We start from the raw sequence: 27,849 nt of genomic DNA on the forward strand, positions 1-27,849 counted from the left end.
GAAGAGCATCTTCGCAAGCAGGCTGGCTAACCTAGTGAGGAGGGCTTTAAACTAGATTCACCAGGGGAAGGAGACCAAAGCCCTGAGGTAAGTGGGGAAGTGGGATACCGGGAGGAAGCACAAGCAGGAGAGCGCACGAGGGGAGGACTCCTGCCTCATACTGAGAAAGAGGGACAATCGGCGAATTATCTCAAGTGCCTGTACACAAATGCAAGAAGCCTGGGAAACCTGGAAGTCCTGGCACAGTAAAGGAATTATGATGTGATTGGAATAACAGAGGCTTGGTGGGACAAGTCACATGATTGGAGTACTGTCATGGATGGATATAAACTGTTCAGGAAGGACAAGCAGGGCAGAAAAGGCAGTATGACTGGTCAGAGCTCCGGTATGAAACTGCAGAAAAACCTGAGAGTCTCTGGATTAAGTTTAGACATGTGAGCAACAAGGGTGATGTCGTGGTATGGGAGTCTGCTATAGACCACCAGACCAGGGGGATGAGGTGGACGAGGCTTTCTTCTGGCAACTAACAGAAGTTACGAGATCGCAGGCCCTGGTTCTCATGGGAGACTTCAATCACCCTGATATCTGATGGGAGAGCAATACAGCGGTGCACACACAATCCAGGAAGTTTTTGGAAACTGTAGGGGAAAATTTCCTGGTGCAAGTGCTGGAGGAACCAACAAGGGGTAGAGCTCTTCTTGACCTGCTGCTCACAAACCGGGAAGAATTAGTAAGGGAAGCAAAAGTGGATGGGAACCTGGGAGGCAGAGACCATGAGATGGTCGAGTTCAGGATCCTGACACAAGGAAGAAAGGACAGCAGCAGAATACGGACCCTGGACTTCAGAAAAGCAGACTTTGACTCCCTCAGGGAACTGATAGGCAGGATCCCCTGGAAGAATAACATGAGGGAGAAAGGAGTCCAGGAGAGCTGGCTGTATTTTAAAGATCCTTATTGAGGTTACAGGGACAAACCATCCCGACGTGTAGAAAGAATAGTAAATATGGCAGGTGACCAGCTTGGCTTAACAGTGAAATCCTTGCTGATCTTATACACAAAAAAGAAGCTTACAAGAAGTGGAAGATTGGACAAATGACCAGGGAGGAGTATAAAAATATTGCTTAGGCATGCAGGAGTGAAATCAGGAAGGCCAAATCACACTTGGAGTTGCAGCTAGCAGAAAATGTGAGCCCTTTACTGAATGACGGAGGCAACCTAGTGACAGATGAAAAAGCTGATGTACTCAATGCTTTTTTTGCCTCTGTCTTCACGAACAAGGTCAGCTCCCAGACTGCTGCACTGCGCAGCACAGCATGGGGAGGAGGTGACCATCCCTCTGTAAAGAAAGGAGTGGTTCAGGACTATTTAGAAAAGCTGGATGAGCACAAGTCCATGGGACCAGATGCACTGCATCTGAGGGTGCTAAAGGAGTTGGCGGATGTGATTGCAGAGCCATTGGCCATTATCTTTGAAAACTCCTGGCGATCGGGGGAAGTCCCGGAAGACTGGAAAAAGGCTAATGTAGTGCCCATCTTTAAAAAGGGGAAGGAGGAGAATCCGGGGAACTACAGGCCACTCAGCCTTACCTTGGTCCCTGGAAAAATCATGGAGCAGGTCCTCAAGGAATCAATTCTGAAGCACTTAGAGGAGAGGAAAGTGATCAGGAACAGTCAGCATGGATTCACGAAGGGCAAGTCAAGCCTGACTAATCTAATTGCCTTCTATGACAAGATAACTGGCTCTGTGGGTGAGGGGAAAGTAGTGGACGTGTTGTTCCTTGACTTTAGCAAAGCTTTTGACACGGTCTCCCACAGTATTCTTGCCAGCAAGTTAAAGAAGTATGGGCTGGATGAATGGACTATAAAGTGGATAGAAAGCTGGCTAGATCATTGGGCTCTATGGGTGGCGATCAATGGCTCCATGTCTAGTTGGCAGCCGGTATCAAGCGGAATGCTCCAACGGTCGGTCCTGGGAACAGTTTTGTTCAATATCTTCGTTAATGATCTGGAGGATGGCGTGGACTGCACCCTCAGCAAATTTGCAGATGACACTAAACTGGGAGGAGTGGTAGATACGCTGGAGGGTAGGGAAAGGATAAAGAGGGACCTAGACAAATTAGAGGATTGGGCCAAAAGAAATCTGATGAGGTTCAACAAGGACAAGTGCAGAGTCCTGCACTTAGGACAGAAGAATCCCATGCACCGCTACAAACTAGGGACCAAATGGCTAGGCAGCAGTTCTGCAGAAAAGGACCTAGGGGTTACAGTGGACGAGAAGCTGGATATGAGTCAACAGTTTGCCCTTGTTGTCGAGAAGGCTAATGGCATTTTGGGCTGTGTAAGTAGGGGCACTGCCAGCAGATCGAGGGACGTGATTGTTCCCCTCTATTTGACATTGGTGAGGCCTCATAGAATCATAGAATATCAGGGTTGGAAGGGACCTCAGGAGGTCATCTAGTCCAACCCCCTGCTCAAAAGCAGGACCCATCCCCAATTAAATCATCCCAGCCAGGGCTTTGTCAAGCCTGACCTTAAAAACTTCTAAGGAAGGAGATTCCACCACCTCCCTAGGCAACGCATTCCAGTGTTTCACCACCCTCCTAGTGAAAAAGTTTTTCCTACTATCCAACCTAAACCTCCCCCACTGCAACTTGAGACCATTACTCCTTGTCCTGTCCTCTTCCACCACTGAGAATATTCTAGAACCATCCTCTCTGGAACTACCTCTCAGGTAGTTGAAAGCAGCTATCAAATCCCCCCTCATTCTTCTCTTCCGCAGACTAAACAATCCCAGTTCCCTCAGCCTCTCCTCATAAGTCATGTGTTCCAGACCCCTAATCATTTTTGTTGCCCTTCGCTGGACTCTCTCCAATTTATCCACATCCTTCTTGTAGTGTGGGGCCCAAAACTGGACACAGTACTCCAGATGAGGCCTCACCAATGTCGAATAGAGGGGGACGATCACGTCCCTCGATCTGCTGGCTATGCCCCTACTTATACATCCCAAAATGCCATTGGCCTTCTTGGCAACAAGGGCACACTGCTGACTCATATCCAGCTTCTCGTCCACTGTCACCCCTAGGTCCTTTTCCGCAGAACTGCTGCCTAGCCATTCGGTCCCTAGTCTGTAGCTGTGCATTGGGTTCTTCTGTCCTAAGTGCAGGACTCTGCACTTATCCTTATTGAACCTCATCAGATTTCTTTTGGCCCAATCCTCCAATTTGTCTAGGTCCCTCTGTATCCTATCCCTGCCCTCCAGCGTATCTACCACTCCTCCCAGTTTAGTATCATCCGCAAATTTGCTGAGAGTGCAATCCACACCATCCTCCAGATCATTTATGAAGATATTGAACAAAACCGGCCCCAGGACCGATCTCATCTGGAGTACTGCGTCCAGTTTTGGGCCCCACACTACAAGAAGGATGTGGAAAAATTGGAAGAAGTCCAGCGGAGGGCAACAAAAATTATTAGGGGGCTGGAGTACATGACTTATGAGGAGAGGCTGAGGGAACTAGGATTGTTTAGTCTGCAGAAGAGAAGAATGAGGGGGGATTTGACAGCTGCTTTCAACTACCTGAAAGGGGGTTCCAAAGAGGATGGATCTAGACTGTTCTCAGTGGTAGCAGATGACAGAACAAGGAGTAAGGGTCTCAAGTTGCAGAGGGGGAGGTTTAGGTTGGATGTTAGGAAAAAAAATTTCACTATGAGCGTGGTGAAGCACTGGAATGGGTTACCTAGGGAGGTGGTGGAATCTCCTTCCTTAGAGGTTTTCAATGTCAGGCTTGACAAAGTCTTGTCTGGGATTATTTAGTTGGGGATTAGGTCCTGCTTTGAGCAGGGGTTGGACTAGATGACCTCCTGAGGTCCCTTCCAACCCTGATATTGTAGGATTCTATGAATACATACTATGGACAAAAATATTTTTTTTCAAGTCTTGTTCAATTTGCCACTTTGGTTTTCTATACTCAAATCTGAATAGATGATTCAAAACACAGAAGTATATTAACCTTAGTAAATGTACAACATGTAAGCAGCTGCACCACCATGCCGACACTAAAACATGCTATTGTCTAAGGGGAGAAACAGAAATCTATCTATAAAACATCTAGCAAACTAATTCTCTTTATGGCTGAAAAGATAGCACACATCATGATATACCTATAGGAATTTTCCCAATTTTTCAATAAAAATAAAAATTAAGAGGAGGAAATCTGCCACTCTCTGGACAGGCAGTCTCTTTCATTTTATTTTCTTGTTTACGTACATGTGTGACAGATTGGCTAACTTACTCTACACAAACCTAAATCCTTCAAAAGAAGCATGATACACCTTTTGAGTTATTTTTATTTTATTTTATTTACAAAACAGATTGCTATTCCATAGAACACACATTATTTTTATCAATTAAATATTGAAAAAAGTGTTAAAAAATAATCTGGCTTTGAAAGCTCTCATTTAAACCTTGCAAAAGAATAAGATTAGAATATATTTCAGTGATGATTTATTTGTATGGAGCTATTAATAAAATCTACATAAATATTTCAGACAACAAACTTTTTTATCACGAGCAGCTCAGCACATTCCTGATAATTACTAACTGCCTAGGGTTGCAGGATGAAGACATTCTATAAAACCATTAAAGACATTACCTGGATAAAGCTGATAAGAGCCACTGTTGTGCCACTTAACCAAATACTTCAAACCATTCACTGAAAACCATCCTCCTGAATCCATACCAAACTCAGCTGTAATTGCCCAAAGCACATTGGGTGAAGATTCTTTCCTCAGTTTGGAACATTTTTCCTTTGTAACTTCTTCCTGGATAAGGCAAGCTAATGCCTTTTCCTCCAACAATTCCATTTAGCCTTTTACACACTTATGAGAAAACTGATTCTTTTCCCTCATGGCTTCAAGCTGAAGAAACCAACAGTATACTTAACACAGAGCACTATAAAATGCTACATAAATAATTTAAAGAAAAGACCTTTCACCACTGTTGCTAAAGGAGCTTTAATTATTTATGTCACAGTGGAATCCATCTACTGTAACTGTGGACTAGTGGTATCAGAACTAAAAGATAAGTCATAGGTCTGTTAGAGGAGACAATTCATCAGGTATTTGCAACTTAGATAAGAATAGCGTTTTAGTTTTTTAGAATTGTCACATTTTTATTGTATCTTCTGTGGTTGTGTTTTAAAAATGTAGTTCTATATTATTTTGCAGTTGTAAACATTCTAAGCTTTCCAAACACATTACTTATGAAAAAATAAACTGGTTCTGGTGATGAGAACAACAAAAAATCCACAAGCAGCAGCAATTACAATGAAATACTATATAAGAGCTCAAAATTCAGAGTTTAAACATTCACATACATGCAATTACTATTCTTTGAAAGTAAAAAGTAATAATAGACACCCACTTTGTGGAACTAATCGGGGTGGTGGGGAGTGACAGGTCAGAAATTACATACCTCAAAATTCTGAAGTGTTAAATTACCTCACCTACTATCTGGGTATTTCAGTGACCAATAAATGCCCACATCTCTGAGAAGGAAGGCCAGGTGGATGAGTGCTGATATACTGTAAATATATACCCACTGATCTTGTCAGCACTATATTATGCCTAAAATTTCCCCCTTGTGAAACTCCATCAGTGACAGCAATGGTAAGAGAGGAGTGAAGACTTCTGGCATTTTAACTACAGTCTCTCTAAACGGCACAATGTTTAAAACACCAGCAAACCTGCATTCTATTGATGCTAGTGCTCCCACTGTTGCTGTACCAATAGTACCAATAGTTGGAAGTGTGAGGAGAAAAGACTACTGTAGACATAGCCTCGGAGAACAAGAATTACAAGCAGTGAAATAAAAATGGTTTCTGAAGATCCCAGGGCAAAGACGCAGTATAGTTACTGATCCGTACCAATAACCTCATTTCTCAATTTTATTATTTTCTGCATTTTGAATGGCTGTGAGTAGGGTGACCAGATAGCAAGTGTGAAAAATATTGACAGGGGTTGGTGCCTATATAAGAAAAAGCCCCAAAAATCAGAACTGTCCCTATAAAATCAGGACATCTGGTCACCCTAGCTGAGTCATTATGCAAATCAGATTTTATTGTTTATTTTTCAGTTATTATTCAGTAATTCTGAATCCCTGTTCTTTAGCTAAAAGAAAAGGAGTACTTGTGGCACCTTAGAGACTAACCAATTTATTTGAGCATGAGCTTTCGTGAGCCTACAGCTCACTTAGCTGATCGCCATTAGTCAATCTGAAGAGAAAGGGTAGTGTATGTACAGTTATTCCTGAATAACTCCACACCAGTTATGCAAATCCCTCTGTTCTGATTGGCTACTGCCCTTAATATTTCTCCAATAATATGCACACAGGAAAAACAGCCAGTTTTTTGAACGCTCAAAAGTTGGTATTTTTATTGCTCTGAGGACTGAATTTGGTGTGTGAACTGGGAGTTTGTTTAGAGCTCAAAATTCAGCTTCAAGTAAGTTAGATCTAGAAGCGCTCTTCACCTTGCACAAAGTGCAGCTGGTCAGTTGAGGGCAGAAGGATGGAGGAGGGGAAATACAGGAGGAATTGAGGTTAGAGGCTTAGCCTTCCTTCATCGACAGCCTGTAAGACTTATTTTCACATATCTTCAAGGGAAATGTACTTACTATAATTTTCCCATATTGATCTTTTTCCTCCCACCCATTGAAGAAAATGACAACATTTTCAAACTTTGGTGTCTTAAGTTAGGTACCTAAATAAATGGCTTGATATTAGGAGATGCTCAAACCCTATCAAATCCTGCTGATTTAAATGAGTACAGTGGCTGCACAGCACTTCTGAAAATTAAGCCATTTATTTAATTTGTCTCAACCTGGATTCCGGTACACAACTGAAGGTGCCTAAATCTGAAAATTTGGCCAGTGGTGACTTTTTATTTTGGTGGTGACAACTCAAACATGCACATTTGGAGTTACTACACAATCTGACTGAATATGGCTTTGAGCAATCAGCATCCAAAGCCAGACTCTAATGTAAAATTTTTACATAACATGAGGCACTAGTGATTTGAGAGATAAAAGTTGGTGTGCCCCCTATTCTAGTTACAAGGATAGATTTAAAAACATATAATTATTTTTACAAGTGGATATACTGACATAAATGGCTTGTATAGATAAGGGAAATTTGCACTGTGTTAACTATATTAATGTTGCTACACTGGAACAAATTCGTCTAACCTAGACAAGCCTGAAAATATGTAATTCTGTGGGTCTTCTAATGAAGTGCTTATATAAAAAAAAATAGAAAAAATTCATTGCTGTGACATTTTCAAAGAAAGTAAAAGTCTGAAATTGCCATACAGACATTAATCAGAACATTATACTTAGTGCAGCTTTAGCTGAAATTAGTTAAGATTTTATTTCTATTCAGTTTTTCTTGTTTCACTCCCTTCTCTTGGGTCTTATTTTTCCAGTTTACCTTCTATACAGTTAAGCATTTATTAAATATTACTCTTCATATAGTCTACATTTTATAGCTTTGTACAGAATTTAGGATCCACTGGTACCTTAAAAATTGAGAGAGTGTATGGTGTTAAATCTTCAGCACTACCTGAAAAGACCGCTAAAATACTAGGATATAGAACAGAATACTGAGTGCAAGTTACAATCTGTTCTTTTACCTCAGCAACCTACACAGCCCTCAGACTTCACGACTCTACCAAATTCTACAGTATTAATTGTGAAAACACAATTATCCCTAGACTTGAAAATAACTTCAGTAACAATACTGGAGAAGCAGAACCTGACAAGCCAGAGATCTCCAATAAAACTGACAAATGGAAGTACATTGTGCTTGATGTTACTATCAAGGGAGTGCTACTTCAGGGATCCCATTTCATCAGCCAATGGAGATTAGACATGCCATGAAGGAGAAATATTTTTCATTGTAGACAAGCAGATAATGCATAATCTTTTTTCAGACCAACAAATTTATAATACATAAACTTTCAGGACACAAAAATCATTTCTTGGGGAATTAGTAGTCTGTACAATATGCAGATTAGTAAACCTACAAACACTGTGTGTATGTTAGTTTATGTCTTGACTGCAGAGAAAAGGATGTGTTTTTACACTGAGATGGGAAACTCAAGAGAGCTAACTGGATGTAAAATCATAGTGGAGACAAGGCATTATAGTTTTTATCTCGATGTAGTTAGTCAGGGTCAACCCTACACCTTTCACCTAGGGTTTTTATCTTGAGTAGCTACATTGAGGTAAAAACAACCTGTGCCTTGTCTCCGCTAGAATATTCCATCAAGACAGACTACTCACTGTAAAAACACACCTTTTTATAGTGAAGATAAAGATATAGCCTTTGTTTAAGAAACAAGAGATGAAGTAGGTGCACACTGTCTTTTTTCCTGTTATCCCATGGCCAATTAGTGGTTGGGCTTCAAACAGATTCTATGTTCTACCTCCCATCCAAGTGCTGTGACAGTGGTGACAGCTGAAAAAGCGAAAATACCTGATGGGATAAGTTAGCTGCTAGCAAAATGACACAGTGAACTCTGTCTAGGGTTTTATTTCTGGCTGAGGCCCAAACAGACCTCATTTTTTTTTTATAAGAAATGACAAAGAAAGATAGGGGAGGAATGAATAATGAGAGTTGCTGTGAATATATTTGCCTACTCTTCCACTTAGATCAAAAAACAGGCAACTAATCCTACCCTCCTCCAGCTTCAGAATCTTCCTTTTGTTTTAGTTCACTTTTTCCTTAAACAGGTGTTTGCGTCCTTTTACCTAGTTAAACAGTATATATTATACAGTACTCAAAGAAAGCCAAAATGGGTAAAATACATGCAAGACTGATCCTTTGCAGGACCAAGTGAGGCAACTCTAGAAGCAAACCACCTCTACTGTAAACTAAGCTATACTAAAGGCCTTGTATACCGTTAAGGAATCATATTTAAACTGTTCCAGCTAAACTGGTTTCTAACACAACTTGATTGGTTATTATGGATGGGCCCAACTGGTGCAAGGGCCATGCTAAAAGAGCATGTTCTAGCCTACGTAGAACACATTTTTGGTTTTTTTTTTTAAATGTCCAGCATGGATTGAACTTCTTCAGTCACTAGTTACAACTTAGCTAAAAAAATATTTTGTTTTTAAATAAGGTTCTACCAAACTTTTTCCAGCTGCCAAACCATATTAGAACCTTAATTAGCTGAAACTACCACTCAACTGAATTTAAACACAATTCTTTATCTCTGTTTGAAGCCCGGCATAGTAGGAGGCGCAGGTAGCAATGTTAATCTAAATGGTGGATTTTGGTTCAGAGTTCTCAAAAGAAAGAGTCAGATAGCTTCTTCTCAGTTCCTCATGGCTCAACACAAAATGTAGCATAGACAGTGACTCTACCCAACAGTTATCCCAGAACAGCAAGAACTTCAGGCTGGGTTACATTTATTCAGGTTTTAAGGATGCCATCTTATTTATCCAAAACGAAAGCACTACTTCATTATAAAAAGACACTCCTTTTAGCCCCAACAAGAGTTCTGAGATCACACCTAACCTATGGGCTAGGAGCCGTCTCTGCAAGACAAAACAGTAAAAAACTTGTTTTAACATGTAAAATGAAATGCTGCTGATGAAAAATGCAATGGTAAAAGAATATACAGGACATAAAGGATATTTAAAAAATGAGAGAGTTTTTATCAATTACCAATTTTATAATATCCCACAAGATCAACTTTTTAAATAAATCACAAATGAAGAATTCTAATTGTAATAACATGCGTGTATTTAAATCCATATGTCACAAAGAATTTATGTAGGTAAACAAAGGAATATGACCTGAAAAACATGAGGCCTGATCCTTCAGAATTTTCATAGGCACAATTCCTACTGAAGTCAGTGTATCATTAAGGATTGCAAGATGGGCCGATCATGTCTATCAAGCAAACACTTCTTGTCATATGACATTTAATTTATCACACTTTACCACACTATTTAATGTGGGAACTTTGATTTTCTGAATACTAATAAAAGTGTCAACAAATTTTAGCTTACCTCCATCAGACACAGTTGCAGACTACAATAAAAGAGAGAGAAAGAGATGAGTTACATAAATTTCATGACAATACAGAGAGAAACTTTTCTGAGTAACATACAATACTGAAAGTGCTGATCAGTCTTTGCATTTTGACCCAGAAAATCAATCAGCCCCAGGTGACATGTGGGAGAGACAGTATAAATGAGTCAGCAGTTATTTTCCAACAGCTGCTGCCTCCCCCCTAACAAACTTCTCCCAAGCTATTGAACTAACGTCTTATAGTCTGATCCCAAAAATATTTATTGGGCAACATGCTTCTCAATGTCTGTAGTCACACTGAGTTCAACAGGACTGCTTACAAAGTTACTTGTGTGTACATGTTTTTAAGATCAGATCCTTATATTCTTAAAAGTAACCTTCAAAGGTTAAAAAAAAAGTTGTATGCTTTTTTGTCCCTCTATGATGTATAAAGAAGATCTGAGAGGTTCTCTTTTTTCCCACCTTTTTTTTTTTTTACAATAGAAATTCAGGCTGGACTCTATATGTCTTTACTGGGGGAAACAAAAACATGTTTTTACATTGAGTTAGCCATCTTGATGTAAAATTCTAGTGGAGACAAGGTACAGGTAGTTTTTACCTCAGTGTAGCTAGTTAAGGTACAACTTATACCTCCCAACACACTATGTCAAAGTAAAAGTATTTATCTCAACTAGCTATGCTGAGAGAGCCATTACCTGTCTCCAACAGGATTTCACATCAAATTTTGCAGTGTTGACATAGCATAGGGCCCTAGGATGAGTGGGCAACCAGTTAGATGATGACAATGTGGGTTTGTCTACGCAACACTTCTTACCCTGAATTCCCAATTAATTTAAGGTAGTTAAAACTTTTGTAAAAGCTAGTGGATGGACATTCCCCGAACATGTGTTACAGTACACATATATTTGCTCTGTACCCTGAGCTGAGCAGAAGTTAAGAGGTGGAAGCAATTTTTAGTCAGACTGAACTTTTTCTGTTAATTCTTTTTTGTTAGCATCCATTCAAACGACTAACATTTTAAATAGGGGAAGTCCTTATTGATTATTCAAAAATCCTTGTCCTTTTAATTAACTTATTAAATGGTCACATTTTTACCCCCTAGTGGTCTTCTAACAAGACCAGAAAAGTTCAGACTATTCATTTATGGTATTTCCCAAATAAGGGACAATCAGTGCAGGAAAAAACACTTACATATCTCCTTTCAGGATGTGTACATCATAAAGAAACAAAAAATAGGGCAGAGGCCAAATTAAAAAGCAAAACCAAAAAACAAAAACCCACAAAAACTTTCAGTCACCTTTAAAACTTTAATTGCATTTTTTAAATGAAGTCCTTTCTATAATATTTAAGGACTAGATCAATAATATTGAGTGGTATAAATTAGTACAGCTCCATTAGCTTCACCTGCTGAGGACTTGGTCCCATTTTTTTAAAAAAAAAAAATCAGTTAGTAGTAATTTCGAATTTTCAAAGCCTGTCATTTCATTATGCTAATGTTAATCAAAATAGATTTTTAATCATTGCTTTTCTTTTCATGCATCACTGAAAAAACATTTCTTTTGAAGTTATATAAAAATAAATCTCTCCCTTTGAATTTGTAAAGCATAATAATATAATCCAAGCAGCATCTGTGAATCTCCTTCAAACTCATTCAACAGCACCACCTAGGCACTCTAGCATTTGGGATGATGCTATTCATGAAGGTGCATAAAATATTTTATGCTAACTAATAAGAAAGTATTCTGCATGACAGTCTAGCAACTATTCCACATTCAAATCTGGCATTTTACAATAATTCATAATTGTAAAGTTACTTTTAAAATGGAATCTACATGATTGAATACTGTGTACTAAATATAATCCACTACATAGTACTTATTGAACTCTTATGAAAGTAACAGATCAATGACTGTTTTTAGATTCCTTTTGTTTTACTCATACATATTGCATGGTGAAACTTTGGTTATACTGAATACTATGACTTCAGCACCATTACTCAGAACATAAACAACAAAGACTGCCAAAAAGGTAATAAAAATAACAAATGAATATAGGTGTACTTTTCAGGCAAAAAGTAATCAGATTACTTCTCAGAATATATTTTTAGGTCTAGTCTGTTACCTTAGCAGATCTGTTTGCATCTTAATTCAAACATTAATGGTGTTCCTTTTTTGCTATATTTGAAAGGCATCAATGGAAATGAACAGAATCTTCACAAGCGCCTTTAAGAGTGTGTCATTTACTTCCCATTCAGTAATTAGGCAGTTAAAAACTGTAAAGTAACATTTCTTAGCCCTGGTCTACACTACAAAGTTAGGTCAATGCAACGCAGCTTACGTCGACCTAACTCTCTAAGTGTCTACATTAAAATTTCTCTCCCACTGATGTAACTGCCCACTACACCTTCTTAATAACTGCACCTCCACAAGAGGTGTAGAGTCAATGTCGATGTAGTTAGGTCGAAGCAGTGTCAGTGTAGACACTGCGTAGCTTACATTGACTGTTGCTGATGTTGAGAAGCTGTCCCACAATGCCCCACACTGACAGTTCAATCAGTGCAAGTGCTCTGGTGAGGACGCGCACCACTGACACAAGAAGCAAAGTGTAGACACACTCAAGCAATGTAATTACTGCACAGCTATATGCTGATGTAAGTTAGGTCTACTTAAATTTTGTAGTGTTGACATGCCCTTAAGGAAGAATAGTATGATTTCCAAATAAACATTAAAAGAACTCCTCCAGTTAACTGACTTTAGTGCTTGTGATAGGTGATAGAAGGCTTTAACTCAACTGATTTAGCATGTGTTATAGACAGAGTGCCTTGTCTACACTATGCAGTGTAGTTGTAGCCGTGTCATTGCCACAGAGACAAGGTGAGCGAGGTAATATTTTTTATTGGACCATCGTCTGTTGGTGAGAGAGACAACTAAATGCAAGGTGCAACAGATTGTTTAGCATAAGTAGTTAGCACATATTTTAAGGGACTCTTCAAGGTAGAATGGCCAGTTAACACCTCTCCAGTCATATGACAAAAAGACGGAGTTAGCGGGTTTGTTGTAATAAGCCATATCAATTGCACCACTAAATCAATGATATACCTGAGACACTTGGACAACGTTTTCATCCTCTGGAGATTAAACTCCCTCATAGATTTCCACCACAACTTCAACCACAACCACTTACCCATTAAACTCTCTCTGGAACACTTCCACACTAGCATCAACTTCCTGGACAATCATCTGGAACAATGGAATCCAGAGAACCATATACAAGAAACCCACATATCACCACATCTACCTTCATAGATTCAGTAACCATCCCAAACACACCAAGAAATCTGTTATCCATAACCAGGCACTCAGCTACCACAGAATATGCTCTGTAGAGGAAGTCCGGTATATACACCTTAACACATTTAAAACCACCTTTACAAAAAGAGGACACTCCATCAGAGAAGTAGATCGCATCATGGAACAGGCCACCCAGACAACCTGAAAGAACCTGTCTTCAATACAGAAATAAAACTCCATCTGACCACACACCCCTAGTTGTCACCTACCACCCCAGACTGGAACCCATATGGAGTATCATCAAACAACTACAACTCAAACGCAATGGGGACACTATCCTGAAAAAAATCTTTCCCAAACACCCCACTTCTGGCATTCAAACCACCCCCCCAACTTCTCCAAGCTCATCATCAGAAGCAAGCTCCCCACAGACCAGGACACACCAACTCAAAGCAGCACCAGATCCTGATAGAACAATAGATGCAAAACCTGCAGACATATCTCCATTGCTACAATGATCACCTGTCAAGATTCATGGATCCTAGACATGCCTATTACAACAACATGTGGTACACCTCATCCAGTATATTAAATGCTCCAATAACAACTATGTGGGTGAAGCGAGACTATCACTATGCTCTCAAATGAAAATGATAAAAGACAAAAACCACTGTCACCTGTGGGTGAACACTTTTCACAAAGCCAATCAGTCTATATCTGACCTATCAATCCCCATCCTCAAAGGAAACCTGCACAATACATTCAAAAGATGAGCCTAGGAGCTTAAATTTATATCTCCGCTAGACACTGAAAATCATTGAACAGAGTCACTGGATTTATGGCTTATTACAACAATCTGTAACGCACTAAGGTCATGTCTACATTTACAAGCTTACAGTCGCACAGCTGTACCAATACAGCTGTGCCGCTGGAAGATTGCTCACACAGCCACGTTATGCCGATAGGAGAAAGCTCTCCCGGCAACATAATAAAACCAGCTCAACGAGTGGCGGTAGCTATGTCAGCAGGAAAGCATCTCCTGCTGACATAGCACTATGCACACGAGCATTTATGCCGGCAAAACGTATGTCGCTCAGGGGAGTTTTTTTTCACACCCCGGAGCGACACAAGTTTTGCCAACGTAAGTGTGAATGGAGACATGGCCTATCTCCCTCTTTTTGTCCTATGACTGCAGAGGTGTTACCGGATACTCTACCTAGAATAGTCCCTTACAATATGTGCTAATTACTTATTCTAAACAATCTGTTACATCTTGCAATTAGCTGTGACGCTCAGAGTACCTTTCCCAGCCTGAAGAGGAGCTCTGTGTGGCTCGAAAGCTTGTCTCTCTCACCAACAGAAGTTGGTCCAATAAAAGATATTACCTCATCCACCTGGTCTGCCTACAGTAGACTTTTAAAACATATTAGGGCTTGTCTACACGGGGACAGTCAGGTACATTAAAATGAATTAACTCATGGTGTGAAGTTCATTGTGCATCAATTAATGCCACACAATAGACACACTATTCAGCAGGTTTCAGAGTAGCAGCCGTGTTAGTCTGTATCCGCAAAAAGAAAAGGAGTACTTGTGGCACCTTAGAAACTAATCAATTTATTTGAGCATAAACTTTCGTGAGCTACAGCTCACTTCATCAGATGCATTCAGTGGAAAATACAGTGGGGAGATTTATATACATAGGGAACATGAAACAACAGGTGTTGCCATACACACTGTGATGAGAGTGATCAGGTAAGGAGAGCTATTACCAGCAGGAGAGCGCAGGGGGAGGGGGGGGCCTTTTGTAGTGATAATCAAGGTGGGCCATTTCCAGCAGTTGACAAGAACATCTGAGGAACAGTGGGGGGGGGGGAATAAACATAGGGAAACAGTTTTATTTTGTGTAATGACCCATCCACTCCTAGTCTTTATTCAAGCCTAAATTAATTGTATGCAGTTTGCAAATTAATTCCAATTCAGCAGTCTCTCGTTGGAGTCTGTTTTTGAAGTTTTTTTGTTGAAGAATTGCAACTTTTAGGTCTGTAATCAAGTGACCAAAGAGATTGAAGTGTTCTCCAACTGGTTTTTGAATGTTATAATTCTTGATGTCTGATGTGTGTCCATTTAGTCTTTTACGTAGAGACTGTCCAGTTTGACCAATGTACATGGCAGAGGGGCATTGCTGGCACATGATGGCATATATCACATTGGTAGATGTGCAGGTGAATGAGCCTCTGATAGTGTGGCTGATGTGATTAGGCCCTATGATGGTGTCCCCTGAATAGATATGTGGACACAGTGGCCTGAGGTCACCGTAGTTTAAACCTCCTCCAAGCTACAGCAAATTAAGGCCACTTTACTTCTGAATGAGCGTGTCGATGCAAGAGTTTAATGTGCATTTAATTTATGAACATTAACTTCACACCATCAGTTAATTCATCTTAAATTTTCTGAGGCCTGATCTACACTTAAAAGATAGGTGGACATAGCTATGTTGCTCAGAGCATAGGTGCCGACTCCATGCGTGCTCCGAGGCTCAAGCACCCACAGAAAAAGAATAGGGGATGCTCAGCACCCACAAGCCAGAGTGGCTCTGGCCCCAGGGCTGGCTACGGATCAGCTGTTCACCGCCCCAGGGGAGGCGGAGAGGAGTGAGCCGTGGGCATGCAGGGTGGGGTCTCAGGAAAAGAGGTGGAGCGAGAGCGGAGCACCCACTAGGGAGGAGGGGAAAAAAAACAAACGAACAAAAAAAACTCAGTGCCTATGGCTCTGAGGTGACCCACTGAAAGAGACAAGCTTTCAAACTCCACAGAACTCTTCTTCAAGATACATAAGTACATTTTAAGATAGCCTAATCCATAATTTAAACTAAACTGCCTTTGACAGCTGTATTTAGTACTAGTTAAAGTTGTTAATGATTGCATTTGAATTTACAGTAATGGGTTCTAAACGTGTTTGTAAATGCTTAAAAAAATTCAATTTACCTTTGTCAGAAACAGTATGCAGTCAGCATTCAAAGGCAGCAATTTCTCGCTTTAAATCTTCAGTAAAAGCTTGTCTAGATTTGTCCATGAGAAAAAGTTGCAAGACCTGATTTTGTAAGTAGTATGGTGATCTCACTTTAACACTTTATGGGTCATGTTCTACTCTCAGTTGTCTATGTAGAATACTACTCAGAGCACTTATGGAACAGATTTGATACAGTATGTGTATAAATATGATTTCATGGAAATAACTTTTTAACATGGAACCAGTAAAAATTGGTAAGCTATTTAGATTCTACAGTATACATGCACAGATCACTGATTTTATTCAACATTTACACACCTCTCTGATTCCTACACAATTGCATAATTCCTACCTCAAGTAAAATGATAAAATACCATAAAATCACCTGGCTACTCTCATTTATTGTTCAAAAGAACCTGGAACCTAATTTTAATGATATTTCTAAACATAATAAAATATTTTATTAAAAGAAAACCTGTTACTACAGTTTATTTGAACTCTGAGAAACCCTTAGACTTTTATTTTGCTATTTCATATCAGATATGCAATTTTGTTTTTTTACAAAAGTATTTAAGTTAGCTAAAAGATTGTGAGAATAGCCAAGAGTAGAAATCTGAATCGTATTAATCATTCAAAATATTTTCACATCCAAATTAGAACTCAAGAGATCCTGGTTTCCAAATAACTTCAATAATAAAGACATGTTTATATGCCAGGAGTGTGGTGGTAACCAATAAATGAAATTAAAAAAAAAAAAAAGAAAGAAAGAATTAAAGGCCTGCAAAAACAAAAACATCTTGTAGAATCTTCCTCGGCAGGAATCCTTCCTGCTTACCCACTTGGTATGTCTATGCATGTAGGAGGTAGACACTAATGTTCTTCCTTGCAGTTTATTACAGAGTCCTGATTACCGATGATTAAAGTAAGGCGCTTACAGTGCAAAAGACAGCAACATAAGCCATGGCCTCCCTATTGGCCTCCCCATGGAAAGGAGTCCAGGAGAGCTGGCTGTATTTTAAAGAATCCTTATTGAGATTATAGGAACAAACCATCCCGATGTGTAGAAAGAATAGTAAATATGGCAGGCAACCAGCTTGGTTTAACAGTGAAATCCTTGCTGATCTTAAACACAAAAAAGAAGCTTACAAGAAGTGGAAGATTGGACAAATGACCAGGGAGGAGTATAAAATATTATGCATGCAGGAGTGAAATCAGGAAGGCCAAATCACACTTGGAGTTGCAGCTAGCAAGAGATGTTAAGAGTAACAAGAAGAGTTCCTTCAGGTATGTTAGCAGCAAGAAGAAAGTCAAGAGAAGTAGTGAGACCCTTACTGAATGAGGGAGGCAACCTAGTGACAGAGGATGTGGAAAAAGCTAATGTACTCAATGCTTTTTTTGCCTCTGTCTTCACGAACAAGGTCAGCTCCCAGACTGCTGCACTGGGCAGCACAGCATGGGGAGGAGGCGACCAGCCCTCTGTGAAGAAAGAAGTGGTTCGGGACTATTTAGAAAAGCTGGACGAGCACAAGTCCATGGGGCCGGACGCACTGCATCCGAGAGTGCTAAAGGAGTTGGTGGATGTGATTGCAGAGACATTGGCCATTATCTTTGAAAAGTCATGGCTATCGGGGGAGGTCCCGGAAGACTGGAAAAAGGCTAATGTAGTGCCCATCTTTAAAAAAGGGAAGGAGGAGGATCCGGGGAACTACAGGCCAGTCAGCCTCACCTCAGTCCCTGGAAAAATCATGGAGCAGGTCCTCAAGGAATCAATTCTGAAGCATTTGGAGGAGAGGAAAGTGATCAGGAACCGTCAGCATGGATTCACCAAGGGCAAGTCATGCCTGACTAACCTAATTGTCTTCTATGATGAGATAACTGGCTCTGTGGATGAGGGGAAAGCAGTGGATGTGTTATTCCTTGACTTCAGCAAAGCTTTTGACATGGTCTCCCACAGTATTCTTGCCAGCAAGTTAAAGAAGTATGGGCTGGATGAATGGACTAGATAGTGGATAGAAAGCTGGCTAGATCATCGGGCTCAACGGGTAGTGATCAATGGCTCCATGTCTAGTTGGCAGCCGGTATCAAGCGGAGTGCTCCAACGGTTGGTTTTGTTCAATATCTTCATTAATGATCTGGAGGATGGTGTGGACTCCACCTCAGCAAGTTTGCAGATAACACTAACCTGGGAGGAGAGGTAGATCCACTGGATGGTAGGGATAGGATACAGAGGGACCTAGACAAATTAGAGGATTGGGCCAAAAGAAACCTGATGAGGTTCAACAAGGACAAGTCCTGCACTTAGGACGGAAGAATCCCATGCACCGCTACAAACTAGGGATTAGGGGTTACAGTGGACGAGAAGCTGGATACGAGTCAACAGTTTGCCCTTGTTGTCGAGAAGGCTAATGGCATTTTGGGCTGTGTAAGTAGGGGCACTACCAGCAGATCGAGGGACGTGATTGTTCCCCTCTATTTGACATTGGTGAGGCCTCATCTGGAGTACTGTGTCCAGTTTGGGGCCCCACACTACAAGAAGGATGTGGAAAAATTGGAGAAAGTCCAGCGGAGGGCAACAAAAATTATTAGGGGACTGGAGCACACGACTTATGAGGAGAGGCTGAGGGAACTGGGATTGTTTAGTCTGCAGAAGAGAAGAATGAGGGGGGATTTGATAGCTGCTTTCAACTACCTGAAAGGGGGTTCCAAAGAGGATGGATCCAGACTGTTCTCAGTGGTACCAGATGACAGAAAAAAGGAGTAATGGTCGCAAGTTGAAGTGGAGGAGGTTTAGGTTGGATGTTAGGGAAAAAAATTTCACTATGAGGGTGGTGAAGCACTGGAATGGGTTACCTAGGGAGGTGGTGGAATCTCCTTCCTTAGAGTTTTTAAGGTCAGGCTTGGCAAAGTCCTGGCTGGGATGATTTAGTTGGGGACTGGTCCTGCTCTGAGCAGGGGGTTGGACTAGATGACCTCCTGAGGTCCCTTCCAACCCTTATATTCTATGATTCTATTATCATATTCCACATGCACCGTCTGAGGCTCCAGGAAGGGGAAATTCCTTCAAGGCATATCCTATAGCCTTAAGTTCCAGTTGAGAGATACTCTGTGAAATTCCTCTGTGCACCACTGCCCTAGCAAGTAAGGAAGACCATATGGTCATCCCAATTCCTCAAGTTCATCAAGAGTTTCATTGCAGCTTGTTTCAAGAAAGGCTTATCTTAGAGTAGTTTATTGGGAGATGCCAGCTATTTGGGGGAAGGCACTACTCTTTCATATTAGCAGTACCACAGACTTTAATTTTCTTACAAAGTTAAAATGGTAAGTTATGATTCTGGGATAGAGGGGGGTTGAAAGCAGTTGCCTTTTGACATCCTCAGCAATGATTGATACAGCACAGAACAATGTTATTTAATAAAGGCATTGGTTTCAATCTGATAGCTGCTTAAGGGTGTACAACTTGAGATGTCAACTGCACGGGGAAGTCTAAAAATATCCTGAAGTTTATCTTTCAGGGACAGAAGCTGGATTTCGAAATTGTTGCAACATTTAGAAGTCTACATACCTTTGGCAGCCAGCACTTCAGAACATACCATAGTTTTGAATCAAAGGACATAAAACTACATGTCATATATTTGTCATCCCTTAACCTTCTCTTTGGTCAACTAAATAGATTAAGCTCCTCTAATCTATCATCATACGACAGGGACTCATCCTCACGGACTCTTCTCTGAATCTTCTCCAATTTTTTAACACACTTCTTGAATTAGGCACACCAAAACTGGATACAATATTTCAGTATAATCTCATTTGTGCCAAACACAAAAGTAATATAACCTCTTTACTCCTACTTGAGAGTCCCGTATTTATACGCCAAGAATTGCATTAGCCCTTTTGGACACAGTATCACTCTAGGAGCTCATGTTCAGCTGATTATCCATTACTGCTTCCCACCATTCTGTAAGTATGGCCTGTAAGTCTTTGCTCCTAGCTGTATGACCGTATATCTGGTCATAATGAAATATATATATATTGTTTGTGTGCACCCATCTTACAAACAATCCAGACCACCCTGTATCAGTGACCTGTTCTCCTCATTTTTACCATTCCCACAATCATTATGTCATCTGGAAAATTTTAGCAGTAATGATTGTATGTCTTCTTCCAAGTCATTGATAAAAAAGCTCAACAGCATAGGGCCAAAAACTGATCCCTGAGGGGCCTCACTATCAACACACTCAATAGAGTATGATTACAATTGCATTTTCATAACCATCAGTCAGTAGTTTCTTAATGAAAATGTCATAGTACCAAGCCCTACAGAAGTCTAACTGTATTACATCAACACTGTTATCTTTATCAATCAAGCATCAGAGGGGTAGCAGTGTTAGTCTGGATCTGTAAAAGTGGCAAAGAGTCCTGTGGCACCTTACAGACTAACAGACGTATTGGAGCATAAGCTTTCATGGGTGAATACATCCATGCATCCGATGAAGTGGGTATTCACCCACGAAAGCTTATGCTCCAGTACGTCTGTTACTCTATAAGGTGCCACAGGACTCTTTGCAACTTATTAATCAAATATGTATTCACATCAAACAAAGACAAAAAGTGAGATTGACAAGACCTATTTTCCATAAACCCATGTTGATTGGCATTAATTACACTAATTATATTAGCCTCCTTCAGTTCTTTATTGAATCCCATATCAGCTATCCGACAGTTTTGCCCATAATAATGTTTTTAGCAGAGGTTGCGATTTTCAAGGAGCCTGAAATTCAATGGGAGTTGAGTGCCTAGCTCTCTTAGACACCCTTGAAAAATCTCAGAAAGAAGTGTAGAACATTTTGTAAACACTTATATCATGCACTAGTCTGCAATAAACCGTGATGGGGTTCCTAGATGACAACAGTACAGTAGCCTTAACGGGATACGCCATTACTTTCCTCCTACATCTAGCCCTCTAAACTAAACCAATATTTGGGGTTCCAGATTACAACAATATGGGGAAAATATCAGTTACATGCACCCGCCTCCAACTCTCATCTTCTCATTTGCCTTTTGGCTTTGCCCCTTCAGTTCATCCATTTCAGCCTGATGTTAACACATCTCAGTGAGAGCAGACTCCTCTGTCCATGTCCCATAATTGAGACTAAGTGGAGGCTGTAAATTCCAGAAACTATTTACCCTTCAGAACCTCTTTCTAGAAGCTATGAAGTTCAATTATTTTGAGGACTTCTGTGTGAAGTTACTAATACAACAGGAATCTTAATAAAAACAAGATTAGTAAAAGAAATTGAAATTTAAAAAAATATATATGGTTTGTTAAAAACAGACCAAGGTTTACAGATCTCAAGCAAAACTACATGAGGTATTCATCTTGTATGTCCAGACAGGCAGCCTCACTGGCTGTCCTCGCACCACCAGATCTTTGCTGTGGACAGAGATCTCCCTCACTGATGTTCTCACGACTTGCTTATTAAGCCTATAAATTGGGATCAGTGTGCAAGTCAACACATTTCCTCTGATCCAAGACAGCTATCTCCACTTTCCAAAGTGCTTTTCTCAAGATACCTATACACACAGAATATGGTCTGGGGACTAGCTTCATTCTCTAGGAGATGGACCACTGAGGACACCAAGACTCTTGCGATTCATACCCACCTTTCAAACATTTAACTACCTAGTGCAGAGAATGCATTTCACACATGAGGTTGTCTGGTTGTATTAGTTTTGATCAACCTCTTGATAAACTATCCCAAGCACTTTTTTTTTTTTTTGCCAAGATATATGAATTATGGCCAGTTGCCCAGATCCTCTGTCACACCATCAGAAGCATTACGTTATGTATCCTTTTTTTAACATTTTAAATTTATTAAATTTGAGTGTTTGCAAAAGTTTACAGTTTTTAACTGTACTGTACTTCCATGACCCTTCTGGGGATTTTACGCCATAATTTGGGAAACCCTATTCTAAAATATATTTGACAATCAAAATTTAAAATATATAGATATAATATAATAAAAGATATATTTGTTAAATATATTTTAGAACTTTACTCTTGCATTTTCATTGTAATTAGTCATCTCAAATATATTTCTTGACCTAAACACCAGTAATTAATATTATTTCTACCTTCTTTTTAAAAAATGGTTGTAATTGATTTTCTGATGTAAGATTTTGTGAACAAGATCCTCACCCCAAAGCCAATTAAATAAGGCATGTTAGATAGCTTATTGCTTTCAGTTCTCTTATGAAAGAGGGTATTTACAATAGCTAATGGGAAAGACATTGTAAAAGTAACAATTCACAGGGAAAAAGAATCAATTTAAACTACTGCACATTGTTACTCAATGGAGATTTAACTGAATATCTTTTCTACAGAATGTCCTTTAAAATTGTTTTCTTATCACATATTTTATCTAAGCTACATAAAAACAGAATATGCATAGCAAATCTGGCAAAGAAGAATAAATATTTTATTGCCACATTCAGAATTCCTCTAAGAGCTAGGTGATCCTATTAAAACAACTTTTTTTGCATGAACAAAAACAATTAAATAACATTTAAACCAAATGGCTAAAAATAAAATCCACTCTTAAAATGATTTTGATTAAAAACTATGTATGTGCTTTCAATAAAATACAAATAAAATATTGTACTATTTATGATAAAGAAAAGATATATGTAATACATAATGCACATACATTAATAAACAGGTATATATTATGAACAGCTGAATTTGTAAGTATTAGCCACATTTAAGTTTTTCAGTTAAACTTCAGAGTAAATCTGAATGTTAGGTTATATGGTCAGGCTCTTTATACACAATTTCCTTAACGTAGGTAGCTATGATGAAAAAATAAAATATATGCCAATCAGAGTTTGCGTTAAAGAAAATCATATATTATTCCAAAAGTTTCTGATCTAACATTGTTTTAATGTAGAAGAGACAAAAACTAAGCCAAAAAAACGCAATAACTCTGAAGCTGATTATAATACTCTCCTCTAATTTTCACTGCAACACTGCCTTGCGTTGGCTAAATATAATTCATATCACTTACCCGCTCTTCAAAAGAAACAGCAGTTATTTTTGCTAACAGTACTCTTCCTAAATTCATCTTCACTTAAGATTGAAAAAAAATTCCTTGACCCATCAGCTACTCAAAGATTAAAATATATGATTCAGCCCTATTCTGTGCCTGTACATGCCAGTAAAGTTTAAAGGCATTTCGTATGAAGTTCTATTTTACTCCCTTTATGTTACCCATAGCAACAGGCCACTGCAGGAAGCTGTGGTTCGTCAGGGATTCAGATTAGATCTCAATTATCTCTCACAAAAATGCAAGATCAGTTCATATAAATCATGCTGTGATTTCATTTAAAGTATATCCTATAACAAATCAGGAAAATAAAATGAAGTGTGGTTGTGTGATAACCATTTATACAGTAAACCAGCTTCTAATAACTTGGCTTTTAATAAATCATTACTGTTAACCACCTTTGTTATAGTTGTAGAAACATTTCCATAATAAACCACTGTTTTTCAGAGGTTTACACTGACAGACCAGTAGAAAGTAAAGCACCTCAAAATGGCCTGTTACATTAAACTTTTAAAGTGGCTAGCACTACAACTCACATGTAAAGATCTACATGACAAGGAAACTTTGTATACAGGGTTCATAGATTCATAGATGCTAAGGTCAGAAGGGACCATTATGATCATCTACTCTGACCTCCTGCACAATGCAGGCCACAGAATCTCACCCACCCACTCCTGAGAAAAGCCTCACCTATGTCTGAGCTACTGAAGTCTTCAAATAGTGGTTTAAAGACTTCAAGGAGCAGAGAATCCTCCAGCAAGTGACCCGTGCCCCATGCTACAGAGGAAGGCGAAAAACCTCCAGGGCCACTTCCAATCTGCCCTGGAGGAAAATTCCTTCCCGACCCCAAATATGGCGATCAGCTAAACCCTGAGCATATGGGCAAGATTCACCAGGCAGATACTACAGAAAATTCTTTCCTGGGTAACTCAGATCGCACCCCATCTAACATCCCATCACAGGCCATTTGTTCAACTCGTGAGCAAACAATCTCAGAGCAAAATTCTGCTCTCAGATCATCATAGCAGAGCTCGACTGATATTCTGCACTCCCTGCTTACTGTACACACTACCCATGCTTCACTGATGTCAAAGGTAGATATATATAAGTACTGTAGGAAGAGCAGAAGAAGAAATCCATCATGTGACTCTAAGAATGGACAAAGCCTACTAAATTTGTCTTTTATCGGTGTTTTTATTCAAGTGATTAAATTTGTCCACAGTAGCAAATTTCACAAAGTCTGCTGCCATTTACAAAAAAAATCAAAAACTCAATTGCTTTTATTTCTGCAACATTCATAATACAAATATATTATTTAAAAGCCTCTAGAATTGCCTGCTGCATCATTTCTAACGTATTCCCTCTGTGGACCTGCTTAAAGCACTTCACAAACATGAATTCAGCCTTACAATACCCTTGTCAGGTTTGCAAGTATAAACCTCCTTTTACAGAGGGAGAAACTGAGGCACAGGGAAGTTTTAATGCCTTTATACAAGATCACTTAGCAAGTTAGCATCAGAGGCAGTTGACGACTCAGATCTACTACTATTCCCATCCCATGTTCTAACCGCTAGACAACACACACTCTTTGTTTAGTACAGCAAGTAACCAACATTTATGTCCCTTACTGATTTCATTTAGAGTGAGATTAGAGAACAAAGTTTACTCCAAACACAAGATGAAGGTAGAGGTAACAAGCCCTATTATGCAAGCATTCCAGAAACACAGACATAAGGTATGTAATTGAACAATATACATTCTGTGAATTGGGACTGGTTTGGATTTGATTTTCATCCTTTAAATTTTATTTATCAGTGCAAGTGTCTAGTGCCTTTGAAGTAAACTTGAAGCAAGAAACTTTGTTACACATGTTATATCCTCCATTATTTAGGGGCTTAGCGTGCCAATCAACTAAATGGTCTTGTCAGAACAATATTAACTTTACCACATGTGACAATTAAGCATTAAAAACTGAAGTAAGCATCACCAGGAAAAGTTTTATGTTTAAACATTACATATTGCTTTTTCTGAACCACATTAAACTAGTAAAGCTATTCTCAAAGAATCAACAACAGTTTATAAAATCACCAATATTTTTTAAATTTAGCATTAAGTGCCAAATTCTAGTTTTCTGTGCAAAGCCGGAACAAACAGGTTTTTGCAAGGGGATCTCTGTGGGGGCAGAAACCCTTAATATCCACAGAATGCTGCCTGTGCAGCAACTGTGGTCAATTCTATTGTTGCAAGTGCGCTGGCCATGTAAATGCCCATCCTACAACACCACTTCAGAAAGAACCATCTCAGTCTACTGCTCCATGGAACATAAGGATTTCAGCACAATATCTTGTGTGGCCTGCACCACCCACTGCATAGTAAAACAAAAGTGGTTCCCTTACATTTGATGCAACATGATTCACCTCAAATAATTTTGGTTCTCTTTTGCAGTATCTATTTTATTTTACCATCCCACCACTACCATCACCTCCCGCAACCCTCCCAAATATTTTTTGTGCAGACTTTGTCCCAGAATACAAAACATTTCCTTTGCTGGGTATAAAATGGTGACTGATCTAGGTCTGGGAAACCTGATCTTTGGGATTAGCTCTCTCTCCTCTCCTCGTGAGTGTAGAGGCCTACACTGGGAAAAGGAAATTTTTCTATCCTTTAAACTTCAAGTCTTTCTGCTGTAAAACTTCATAATTATCTCTGTGATCTGTCACATTCACATTTCATGTTCCTGGTTCACTACTCTGGTTGTTCTTCCTGATGTCTGTGAGAGTGCTCATCATATATAGAATTATTCTTTATGTTTAGTTCTTGTAGTTTATTAAAAAAAACTTTTCCATGGAAGTAACTGAGTCTGGGTCTTTCCTTCAGGAGTATAAACTTGAAACACTTAGATCACCTGTGATTCAGTATGATTGAAATCTGCTTTTCCTATGCTAAATAGTTTCCAAAATCAGTACCTTGGAATTTATTTTTATACCCCGTTTATCATTTCATAAGTTATCAGGTTTCCCTCTTTCCTCATTGTTTCGGTCTACACAATTTTCAAGATTACTAACTTTTCCAAGGTCCACATACATGACTAAACATACGAATATTTCTATTCAGTGCATTATAAATCTGCCACAACACCTCTCCATTGGTTCCAAACGGAAACACCGCATTGGGAGTAAGGGTTTGTTGGAGAACCGACGAAGTATTCTAGGGCCAGGTTTGTTCTGGGGAATTGTATCCTTGAGAATAGCACCTTTTTCTCCACTTATCCAAATGGAGTGCTTCCCAGAGAAAGTGGGATGACTGTTTGCTCACTTTGGACTTTTTCCATCAGGTACTGTACTGAGACAGTGAAGTGAGTTTGAACAGAGCATGAGGCGTGGCAGAGAACAGGATCTAAAGACCATGATAGCACGGGATGAAATCCAGCTCTTGTTCTGTAGTGATTTTTGACAGCATTATTATATTGCTCTTAATATTGCACCCAGCACTGCTTAATATTCTGATTTATGCTAAGCTCAGCCAACACAGACACTGTTCAACAAACTAGGCCATGGAGTTCCGTTTGGACTTCATCGCCTCATTGCACCAGGTCTTTAGAAGAGCCCTGATGTCTATGCTGGGCAACCTGACACCATGACGCTAGAACAGCTGGACTGCAGAAGGCATGACTTCAAATCACAAAATAGTGAGTAGCTTGTACAAGAACACAGCAACCATACTTACATGGATGCTGGGGACAAGGTGCATGACATTGTTACCTGAGATGAGGACAGGGCATCACAAGCAAGTCAGAGACTTCCTGGAGAATGTTCCTGTGGAAGCCCTTCAGAGGGAGCACAAATTAAGAGGATTCTTGTCTAAGATGTTCACTGAATGGTGAGTCAGAGTACCCCAGAAAGTATCCTGCTATGGAAAGACCAATTGAACTAGTGCAGCTCTAACACATGTGCTTCCTATCCACATAAGCACCAGAATGATTTGAAATAAACACATACAGCTGGAGACATTTGCAAGACTTGCTTGTAGCTGGTGTACGTACTCACAATAAAACACTAACATTAGGAACACTGTGTGTGGGTAATGTTTTATAAGGATTCCAAGCACTTGTACTTGGTGCAGGAAAGCTAATAATTCTATAGTGTAACAGACAGAGTCACTGATTTTTATTTCACTGAAATGAACTTGCATTCCATGTGCACATTTTTTTTCATCTAGCTCACAACGAAAGCCTGTTAATGATGGTGGCTGCAAAGAAGCCCTTTTAAAAATTAATTTCCCTCTATTTTTTTCCGGAGTATCTCAACAGCTGCTGTATTCAAAATGTTAGATTATTTTGAAACTATGTTTGTATTTAT

At 39.5% G+C, this 27,849-nt stretch overlaps 1 protein-coding gene across 10 annotated transcripts in view; it reads right to left on the bottom strand.

The window, feature by feature from the left end:
* RGS12 (regulator of G protein signaling 12) overlaps nucleotides 1–27,849 on the bottom strand; it is a 197,369-nt gene that overhangs the window by 84,536 nt on the left and 84,984 nt on the right. For 9 of the 10 annotated variants that reach the window (XM_048849020.2, XM_075128059.1, XM_048849021.2 and 6 more), the window contains one exon: nucleotides 10,071–10,092. In XM_048849020.2, coding sequence (XP_048704977.1) covers nucleotides 10,071–10,092 — 22 coding nt within the window. Of the gene's footprint in view, nucleotides 1–10,070; nucleotides 10,093–23,452; nucleotides 23,708–27,849 lie in introns of those variants that run through there. The other variant, XM_048849028.2, reaches the window with a different exon arrangement.

The sequence above is a fragment of the Caretta caretta genome, chromosome 4 (genome assembly GCF_965140235.1).
Source record: "Caretta caretta isolate rCarCar2 chromosome 4, rCarCar1.hap1, whole genome shotgun sequence".
NCBI lineage: Eukaryota > Metazoa > Chordata > Testudines > Cheloniidae > Caretta > Caretta caretta.